Source organism: Vitis vinifera, chromosome 17, assembly GCF_030704535.1.
Source record: "Vitis vinifera cultivar Pinot Noir 40024 chromosome 17, ASM3070453v1".
NCBI lineage: Eukaryota > Viridiplantae > Streptophyta > Magnoliopsida > Vitales > Vitaceae > Vitis > Vitis vinifera.
Window position 1 is genome coordinate 3,977,220 of NC_081821.1, and position 11,337 is coordinate 3,988,556.

The 11,337-nt window shown below is 34.6% G+C and overlaps 1 protein-coding gene across 1 annotated transcript; it reads left to right on the top strand.

Moving 5' to 3' along the window:
* Positions 1–55: 55 nt before the first annotated feature.
* On the top strand, positions 56–10,840 carry LOC100261251 (uncharacterized). The gene is made up of 11 exons (XM_059734181.1): positions 56–242; positions 335–412; positions 2,385–2,423; positions 2,503–2,658; positions 2,689–2,889; positions 2,982–3,059; positions 5,032–5,070; positions 5,150–5,581; positions 5,666–5,758; positions 10,147–10,329; positions 10,418–10,840. Exons 1-11 carry the CDS (start codon positions 141–143, stop codon positions 10,541–10,543), a joined length of 1,527 nt encoding a protein of 508 aa, XP_059590164.1. The 5' UTR covers positions 56–140; the 3' UTR covers positions 10,544–10,840.
* Positions 10,841–11,337: the final 497 nt, after the last annotated feature.

The window sequence follows — 11,337 nt, forward strand, 5'->3', positions numbered from 1 at the left end:
AGGGCCTTTCTTGTTGGGCCTACCCAACCCCATAAGTATATAATGGGCTTAAACTCCCTCGATCGACCCCACAACCACTCCCTCTCAAGAAATCGCGTTCCCCTCTGTCAGTTGCTCACTCTCTCATCCGTTTCTCGACAATGTCGGACAAGCCGATTGCCGCCGATGCTCTGCCGTCGAACTCCGACGAATTCCCCCAGATGTCCAGGTCTGAACTCTACGATATGATGTATCAGATGAAGGCAAATTTTCTCACTTTATTTTATTTTATTTTATTTTTGTATATACTCATTGATTGTATTCCATTATTCCATTCTTTTTGTTCTCTGCGCAGCTGCTTACCGATGAGAATCCGCAACAAGCACGCCAGATTCTGGCTGAGAATCCTCGATTGGCCCGATTTGTCTTTCAGGTCTTAATTTGGGGTTTGATATGCTGTTTTACTGTTTGATTTGTTTTGATCATTTTATGGAATTAGGGTTTGTGTGCAACAACGATTTTTTTGGTTCAATGGATCTGATAATTTTTGTCCCCTTTTGGTTCCCAAGAGAGGAGATGAAAAAAGATTTTGAGTCCGTGTATGCTGTTGATTTGGTTTCTATTGGCGAAAAGGGAAAACCAGAATGGTGTGGAAATGACAGATAGAAAAATTGAAAATGGTTCTGAAAACATGCTTGGTGAGCTAATTCTAGAAATTGTTTTAGAAGATATTTCATGCAAATGGTGATTCAAAAGCTGCAAATCCTTTTAAAAATTGAAAATCATTTTAAAGTGCATATTTTGTGATTCAAAAAATGCAAATACTTTAAAAATTAAGATGATCCAAATTCTAATATTTTCTTATTTTTTTAAATGAGAAGGTTCCTAGAAAAACAATGGATTCTAAAGAATGAAATGCCTAAATTTTACCTTTTCTTCTTCTTTTTTAAAAAAGGAAAATTTAAGGCTTTGTTTGGGTCTGGATTTTGAAACCAGTGAGAAAAAGAACAATAGAAGAGGAAAAGGACAGGATAGGAAAAGACTGGTTTGAGCCCATTAAAATTTTTCTTCCATTTTTATTAATTTTTTCTCCATTTTAAATAGAGATCAAGAGTTTGAAAATGTATACGTTTTCTTTAATTTCTATTCTATTCACTTTTCTGTCACAACCAAATAAGAAAAGTTTATTTTACTTTATTTTCACAAGACAACTGACCACCATTGCTAGACTTGCTAGTAGAAATTAATTACGTAATGAATCACATTTGTCTGCCAAACACATGGATAGTCCTTGCAATGGTGAGACAAAAATAGGCTATATAGGGTTTAGCGCCACTGCTGACCTACCATATTAGTATTTTCTTCTTGTTATAATCATCTTTTATATTCTTTGCACTTATGCTTATCAATATCCTCATTTTTGCTACATTCATTTTTCTAGTTGTGTTTTTTAATTGGGTTTCAACTACGCTATGAAGCATAGTGCACCTTGTGTTGGTCTCCTGAACTTCATTTTAATCTGATAGGTATTCTACAAAGATACTCCATAATGGGATATTTTTCCATAATTTAATTTATGAAAATTTGAATATAGCTTGTATATGTGTCAGCAAATTATTACTACATAAATCTTTAACTTCTACTAGACCATCCAATCATATTTCAAGGGGTCAGGTGGGCTGCAAACAATGCGTATAAACTATTTTAGAAATTTAGAAATTTAATCTAAAATCAAGGGTCTCATCGTTAGTTGTAAATGGAGACTCCACATCTTGCCTTGGACAGAACTGGAAGTTGGTTGGACCTTTACTTCTACAGAACTCTTGTATTGTGTTGGGTGCAATGGTGAAGTTTTTGAAGATGCTAATGGTTGTATATTCCTGTTTCATTATTTCCATTATTTCCAATTACAGTGATTCTTGACCAGAATAAACTTCCCTCTAGACTGCTGGCAACAGTTCACTGGCAAGATGCATAAAGGAATTGACACATAAGGGGTTTCCCTTCAATCCTTAGTTATACAGATTGGAGAGAAATTTTTTGGTTAGGATTTTACAAAGTCCTGGATGATTGATTAGGTTTTACCATTATGGAGTTCATTATCTGACCATAGTTAACCCGCTTCTTGAACATTTTAAATAATGCAAGGTATGAAGTCTCTCAAATAATGATAGGCTACTATGCCATTCTAATTTGGTTACAAGTCATGAACTGTAGGAACCCTGACAATTTAAACACACTTCTGAACAAAGTGTTGGTGTCAGTGTACCAGCTCAACAATCAGTGATGCATAAGTACTGTTACTGGTTTGTCTTATTTAGTTGTTGTAATGTCTAGGCATCATGTCTTTACTGGTTACTGCTGATTCGTCTAATTATATATATTTAATTAATATGTTCCATTAGGCTCAAATAATGCTTGGAATGATGGGGACCCCTCGAGAGGTATGCTTTTGATCTTATAAGCTTTTTATATTTATATTAATGAATCTGCATACTTATATTAACTTGCAATTCTTTTCAGACTCCAAGTACTCAGTCATCAGTATCACAGCATACTCAGCAGCCAATCGCTCTGGCCACGCAACAGATGTCAGGAACAAGTGGATCTCAAAACCAAGTTCCTGTAACAAAGCAAATGGAAAACCCAATGCAGATTGCATCTGCAGCAGCCCTTCTTGTTGGGCCTACCCAACCCCCATAAGTATATAATGGGCTTAAACTCCCTCGATCGACCCCACAACCACTCCCTCTCAAGAAATCGCGTTCCCCTCTGTCAGTTGCTCACTCTCTCATCCGTTTCTCGACAATGTCGGACAAGCCGATTGCCGCCGATGCTCTGCCGTCGAACTCCGACGAATTCCCCCAGATGTCCAGGTCTGAACTCTACGATATGATGTATCAGATGAAGGCAAATTTTCTCACTTTATTTTATTTTATTTTATTTTTGTATATACTCATTGATTGTATTCCATTATTCCATTCTTTTTGTTCTCTGCGCAGCTGCTTACCGATGAGAATCCGCAACAAGCACGCCAGATTCTGGCTGAGAATCCTCGATTGGCCCGATTTGTCTTTCAGGTCTTAATTTGGGGTTTGATATGCTGTTTTACTGTTTGATTTGTTTTGATCATTTTATGGAATTAGGGTTTGTGTGCAACAACGATTTTTTTGGTTCAATGGATCTGATAATTTTTGTCCCCTTTTGGTTCCCAAGAGAGGAGATGAAAAAAGATTTTGAGTCCGTGTATGCTGTTGATTTGGTTTCTATTGGCGAAAAGGGAAAACCAGAATGGTGTGGAAATGACAGATAGAAAAATTGAAAATGGTTCTGAAAACATGCTTGGTGAGCTAATTCTAGAAATTGTTTTAGAAGATATTTCATGCAAATGGTGATTCAAAAGCTGCAAATCCTTTTAAAAATTGAAAATCATTTTAAAGTGCATATTTTGTGATTCAAAAAATGCAAATACTTTAAAAATTAAGATGATCCAAATTCTAATATTTTCTTATTTTTTTAAATGAGAAGGTTCCTAGAAAAACAATGGATTCTAAAGAATGAAATGCCTAAATTTTACCTTTTCTTCTTCTTTTTTAAAAAAGGAAAATTTAAGGCTTTGTTTGGGTCTGGATTTTGAAACCAGTGAGAAAAAGAACAATAGAAGAGGAAAAGGACAGGATAGGAAAAGACTGGTTTGAGCCCATTAAAATTTTTCTTCCATTTTTATTAATTTTTTCTCCATTTTAAATAGAGATCAAGAGTTTGAAAATGTATACGTTTTCTTTAATTTCTATTCTATTCACTTTTCTGTCACAACCAAATAAGAAAAGTTTATTTTACTTTATTTTCACAAGACAACTGACCACCATTGCTAGACTTGCTAGTAGAAATTAATTACGTAATGAATCACATTTGTCTGCCAAACACATGGATAGTCCTTGCAATGGTGAGACAAAAATAGGCTATATAGGGTTTAGCGCCACTGCTGACCTACCATATTAGTATTTTCTTCTTGTTATAATCATCTTTTATATTCTTTGCACTTATGCTTATCAATATCCTCATTTTTGCTACATTCATTTTTCTAGTTGTGTTTTTTAATTGGGTTTCAACTACGCTATGAAGCATAGTGCACCTTGTGTTGGTCTCCTGAACTTCATTTTAATCTGATAGGTATTCTACAAAGATACTCCATAATGGGATATTTTTCCATAATTTAATTTATGAAAATTTGAATATAGCTTGTATATGTGTCAGCAAATTATTACTACATAAATCTTTAACTTCTACTAGACCATCCAATCATATTTCAAGGGGTCAGGTGGGCTGCAAACAATGCGTATAAACTATTTTAGAAATTTAGAAATTTAATCTAAAATCAAGGGTCTCATCGTTAGTTGTAAATGGAGACTCCACATCTTGCCTTGGACAGAACTGGAAGTTGGTTGGACCTTTACTTCTACAGAACTCTTGTATTGTGTTGGGTGCAATGGTGAAGTTTTTGAAGATGCTAATGGTTGTATATTCCTGTTTCATTATTTCCATTATTTCCAATTACAGTGATTCTTGACCAGAATAAACTTCCCTCTAGACTGCTGGCAACAGTTCACTGGCAAGATGCATAAAGGAATTGACACATAAGGGGTTTCCCTTCAATCCTTAGTTATACAGATTGGAGAGAAATTTTTTGGTTAGGATTTTACAAAGTCCTGGATGATTGATTAGGTTTTACCATTATGGAGTTCATTATCTGACCATAGTTAACCCGCTTCTTGAACATTTTAAATAATGCAAGGTATGAAGTCTCTCAAATAATGATAGGCTACTATGCCATTCTAATTTGGTTACAAGTCATGAACTGTAGGAACCCTGACAATTTAAACACACTTCTGAACAAAGTGTTGGTGTCAGTGTACCAGCTCAACAATCAGTGATGCATAAGTACTGTTACTGGTTTGTCTTATTTAGTTGTTGTAATGTCTAGGCATCATGTCTTTACTGGTTACTGCTGATTCGTCTAATTATATATATTTAATTAATATGTTCCATTAGGCTCAAATAATGCTTGGAATGATGGGGACCCCTCGAGAGGTATGCTTTTGATCTTATAAGCTTTTTATATTTATATTAATGAATCTGCATACTTATATTAACTTGCAATTCTTTTCAGACTCCAAGTACTCAGTCATCAGTATCACAGCATACTCAGCAGCCAATCGCTCTGGCCACGCAACAGATGTCAGGAACAAGTGGATCTCAAAACCAAGTTCCTGTAACAAAGCAAATGGAAAACCCAATGCAGATTGCATCTGCAGCAGCCCAGATGGCCCCCTCTCAAATTCCTAATTTGCTTTCCCATCCAATTAGTTCTGCTTCTCAGCCACCATTAGCTCGACCTCAGATGCCTACAGTCTCCAGCCAATTGCAACAACCAGGACAGACACCTATCCTTCCACATATGCCGCTGCAACCACCATTGCCTCCACATCCTAGACTTCCATCAATGCCAGCTTTCCAACACCAGCACCCGTCACAAATGGGCTCCAGTATGGGATTCCAACAACCTGGTGGTCAGCTGCATCATTCTCAGCCTGTGTTTCATGTATGTGGGATAGCACAGTTTATTAATCCATTGATTGGATCTGCTTTCGTATGGTTGGACTTAATTTTTCTTCAAATTGTTCAGTCAGGTACCCAACCTAATGCTAGCATTGGGCCTTCCTTTACACAGGCACAGCCGCCACTTCCAAGTCAGCTGCCATCGCAATCTTTTAATCAGGTATGATTGCATTTTGGTTATTGGGCTTGAGGCTTGGGGAATTTTTTGCCAAGACCGATGTAACTTTTGATGAGAATTTTATTTAGCTGGTTAATTATGTATGTTAGGGCCCCTTTCATGGTAAAATGTGACTAAAATTTCTCCTTTGTGAACATTGGGTGTGATGCAAATGATATCAGACAAATAAAAAAAAAATGGCGGTTGATAACTCAATATGCTTTTCTTCATTTGGGAAAATAGTCAAAATAGAACCATTTAATCCAACTTTACAGGAAAATTATATGTTAAATGTTGCCTATGAGTTAATTTTCTGCCGGGAAGTAAGCCTTGGCTGACATACCCTCATAATATAGAATCTATAAATTTATTCATTTGGTTGAATGTTTAAGATGAAAAAGGATCACCTGATATTGTAACATCTCTTTGGATTCCCTTCAGTATGGCATGATTGATCCATAAAGGTTCAACAATATAATAAACTAAAAAAGCAACGTTATGAGCCAAGTCTGGAGTGAGGCCCAGGCTTTTGGCAGACTCTAGCCTGTTCCAGGATCTGAGGAGGAGCCAATTTTTGTTGAGCTCGATATGGGCATTATCTGGTGGGAGCTAAATGGCTCTTCTCATGCCATGTTCTGGGTCACATTGGTTTCAGATTCTTTTAATCCCTGATATACATGATCTTGGCAGTTCTATTATTGTGTGCTACTACATCTTAATAGTTGCATATAATAAGGGGTACTGAGCTTGTCTCATATACTGTTGCTCAAAACATCTTAAATTTTGTTAAAGATATTCTTTTTTTATGCTTGGTTTATGTTTCAGAATTAACTATGGTTATCTGATTCATCTTTCAAGTCTCGCCTGACAAACAACTTAGTAGTTGTTACTCTAGAGTGGGCTCTCAAATAGCCAGGTCACTTTCAAGAGAAATCTCTTTCCAAGGAACCAACTATGCTTTTTGGTGATGGCTAACCATGTTGTCTCCTATTATATACATATATTGATAGGACAAATATTATTATTATTATTATTTTGCCCCCACTCAGACTTGAACCTGGTACTTCCTACAATCCCACTCCACTCCTTACCGCTCCATTTTATATTTTGATCCTACCTTGAAGCATATTTGGTTTTAATAAAGTCAAATTGAAGTTTGTATCTCTCCATCTTTTTGCAATCAACTGGTTCTTAGGAATTAGGAATTTTGGCATCAATTTGGAGATGACATGCAGATCCAATTGTAAATAAATTTTAGACATTGGTGAGGTGTTACTATGAGCATAGAGCAAATAGATGTGCTTCCTGTTTTTGGTTATTTAATTTTTTATTTTGGATAAAATTGAAAACTGATTTCTGTTTCTCCTTCATGGATATGGTACTCAGAAGACAATAACAATGCCACGTATCCCCATTTTTTTGGGTTCTACAAAACATAATGTGAGATCTAAGGACAAAGACATACTTGTTTTCAACCTTATTCATATACCCAAGTTGTGGTTTTCATGGATTAAGTGATACAAGATCAGTGAGAGGGCTTCTTGTCTGGGATTTGGGTTTCTTCTGTTTCAACATACTGATCTCTTGGTCCCAAGGGTGTTACATCTCAATCCCCATTCCCACCTTTTCAATTTATTTAATTCGAAAAGTAACATTTAGCTTATAAAGTAAAAGCTAATTGTCTTTTTTTTTTTTTTTCATCTAAGAATGGTAAAGTTTGTCCTGTGTAGGTGATAAAATTTTTTATTACACCTGCATAACTGTTCTTAGTCCTGTTTCATGTTATGATGATTTGATCAATTTGTCCTAGTATCTTGAACTTATGGTTATGATATTGAAGTTGTGTTATATATTGAGCATGCTAAAACCAAAGAAGGAACATAATGATGAGAATTTTTGGTAGTTCTTTCTTGCATCGGTTAGGTTTAGGAAGTGCACATTTGTTTATATATTAGATTAGCACTTAGAATATATTTTAATGTTGCTTTATGAACAAATCACCAATATGTATAGATTAAAAAAAGAAAATTTTTAGTTTATGTCCATCCTTTAACTCAAATAAATTTCACTAATAAAATTAATCTTATCCATACTATTATACAAACCATCCTTGCTTGTCAACCTTCCAAGTCGACCTTATCATTTCAAAATTCCTTAATGTAAAAGAAGTCTTTTATTATCAACTTCTAAGGAGAGGAGCAAGCATCCTTTGTTTTTTAACTTTCTTATCTCAAAATTTCTGGTTTCTTAATGTGAAAAGATCTTTTTTTTTTAATCCTCAACTTCAACTACTAAAAGAGTCTATATCAAGTATTATTTTCTATTTTCTATTTTCTTTTCACAAAATTCTTATGATCAAATTCCTCTATGTAAAAAATGTTTTTTTAATCTTCAACTTCTATTAAATAATGCATTCATTGTCTGTATCTTCTAAATTTTGTATCTTTCAAAATTACCATTTTCCTTTACTTTTTTGTTTAATCCTCAACTTTCTAGGAGAAGAAATATCTATCTAGTATCTACATATTCAAATTTTTGTATATTGTTTTTTAAATTTCAGTTATTCTAAGGCCATGTTTGGTAACTTTTTTCGAAATATTTTTTGAAAAACGGTTTTTTAAAACCACTCTATGATGTTTTATAAAACAAATGTCTATTCAGAAACTTGAAAAATTTTTAAATATGTTTTAGAAATAACTTTTATTTTTTGAAACAACTCTAAAAAAAGAAGTAAAAACCAACTAAAATATGTTCTCTGAAAACATATTGTTTTCTGTTTTTAAAGGCAGAAAACTATTTTATGTTTTTTGGTTGTCAAATGTATTTTCCTTTTCTTTTTTTTTTTGTTTTGAAAAATAGAAAAATATTTTCTAAAACAGTTACCAAATAGGATCTAAACTTTCACTAAAGGAGGTTTCTATGTTTCATATTCCATCTTCCTATTAAGTATTTTTAGCTCTTAATTTTGTATATAATTTTTAAATTTTGTAAATGCAAAAGAATATTTTTAATTTTTTAATTTTATTTTTAATTTTATTATTCTAGTCTTTCATCAAAGGAGGTTTCTATGTTTCATTTTTATCTCCTAGAAGTATCCTTATTTTCTAAGTTTCTTATATTTCTACTAAAGTGAATAGTCTTTTGCCTTGCACCCTAAATTTTCTTTCTTACCATGATATTTCAGTTTGTCCACATCCGGTGCCAAAATCCTTTTCACAAAATTTTGTAATGAGGGTATCAACTAGTACACAAAGTAGGCTCTCTAAACTCCTTCAATTTCTACTAGAATTTTTTCTTATTTTCAACTCCATGTCTATTAATGTTTTAATTGTTTTTCCCTCTAGGACTTTGAGTTTGGCTTTTCATTCTCTTCTGTAAATATTACTTTTATTATTTTCATTAAAACACTTCTCCACAATTTTTAAAATTTTATCAAATCCTAAAATTCTTATCACTTTAATTTTTTTCCCATTTTAAAAAAATATGGAGATATTTTATTTCGTCATAGGTGCAGTACTAAATTTGGAGATAAATATTATAGATGCAAAAACATTGGTGTGTTACCCTTGTAATTTCATATAACCAACAATCTTGGTTATTTCTTTTGAAATTCTTGTTCTTTCAAAATTCTCTCGTATCTTATGGTTCGCTTTCATATAAGTATTAGTTGGTTTCTATATATTTGTTCTTTTACTTGCTTCTCACAACTTCTCAAAGACCTCTCACTTGCTTCCTCTGTCTACACACCTCTCAACTTCTTAATTACTCTCATGTTCTGTCAGTCTTCTCAAACCTCTATAGATAAACCTTATCCAACTTCTTTGAGGATATGATGTTGGCCTTAACTTATTTGGAAAATATTATACACAATGTGATTGTCTACTTTTCTTCTATATTTGGTATACCCATCCGTTAAAAGGAACCCAATCGGTAGTTGGTCTCTAGTTCTGTTTTGTTCCAACATAGAGAGGTCTGATCGTGGGCCACATAATCAGATTCCTTTTGATGCTAGGATAGAACAATTTTTAGTGGGTTCCTGAACTTATTAGGCACAGTTAACAGGGAAGTCTTGGATTTATTTCATGAACTTAGGTTGATTCCTGCCTCCATTACATTCCCATTTGGAATGGGATGCTTTTAAATTTATATATTTTATATAAACCATATTGTTCCCCAGTAAGCCAATGAAATGGCAGACATTGGCTGCCCCTACCTAATATGATTAGTAACTATTACACCAAACAGCCATTATGGAAACTCAGATTATGCTACAAGTATATGCATCATGCCCTCAACCAGTATTTTTAAAGTCTATTAAGATTATGCTATATAACTTAAATGATTGTAAGGCTTCACAATCTTTACGCTTACCCCATGTTTGTTCTTTTCAGATTGGAGGTTCACATTTAAGGACAGAGTTCAGTAATCCTGCTGGAAGCTCCATGCAAGCGGACAGGGGATCTTCTGCCTGGATGCCTCCCCGTCATGAGAGTACAATGGGAACACAGATCCCAGGACCTCCACCATTAGTTCCTGGGTTTGGCCCTAGCAACCCACCTCCACGCCCCCCAATGGTAATCTACCTACTCATGTTTTCACTTCCATGGTAAATTCTAGGGTTTCTTGTCAATGATTTGAAGATTTGTTTTGTTGATTGTGTAGTTAAACCCCGAGATGGAGAAGGCTTTGCTTCAGCAGGTAATGAGCCTAACCCCAGAGCAGATTAATTGCCTGCCTCCGGAGCAAAGGCATCAGATTCTTCAGTTGCAACAGATGTTGCGGCAATGAAATAATAGAAGTTAGATGTTTCAGGAGGAACAAAATCGCTGCCCCATACTCATAGGCCCCTTGTTAGACATAACTCACAACTATGTTGAAGAACTTCTGTTTTTTAGACCGTGCTCTGCCTTTGCCCTTTTTGAGGTTACCAAATTTGTATTTTCTTTGCCATATGCGTTTACCTCAATACCAGTCTAATGGTGACTGATTTCAGACACATCATGACTTCAGAATCTTGGGACCTGCACATTTTGGCAGCCATGTTGAATGGCATATGATTGAGAATTTCGCATTTTTTTTTGTGCAGTTATGTTTTAGTTCTAATTTTTTATGAGTAGATTCTCAGCGGCTATGTTGAATGAAGCATAATTAACAATTAGGTCTAAAGACCTTAATGCATGGCTGATAGAATTTTGGTTGGCAGACTGAAAGGAACTACTATCCTTTCAAAAGTATTGTTGACAATAGGTCTTTTATTCTGAGTGTGAGAGAAAATATATTCAGGAAGATGGGAAGATTTTATGACAGATGCGTTGAGAGTGAAGACAGATTTCCAACTCATTCTGCAATGCTCCACCGCAGCAGGGATGATACAACCCAAACTGAATGCTCTTTTCTTTTGGTACGTGGAATGGATCGTCTAGATTCTCTGTTCTTCATTGAATGACAGTTTAGAAATTTCTACGTACGAGGCTCTAATATTTTGTCAAAAGCTTTCGTATTTTCGGGTTGTTGATATGTAGATTAGAGTCTAGACCAATAACATTTCAATCTTGGTCCGCTTTCTTAGGCCAAAGATGAGA

Bases quoted from the DNA above. Each gene is read 5' to 3' on its own strand.
- LOC100261251 (XM_059734181.1), top strand. From the start codon at position 141: ATGTCGGACAAGCCGATTGCCGCCGATGCTCTGCCGTCGAACTCCGAC. The intron at 413-2,384 runs GTCTTAATTTGG...ATGTTCCATTAG, and splicing joins TGGCCCGATTTGTCTTTCAG to GCTCAAATAATGCTTGGAAT. The intron at 2,424-2,502 runs GTATGCTTTTGA...AATTCTTTTCAG, and splicing joins TGATGGGGACCCCTCGAGAG to ACTCCAAGTACTCAGTCATC.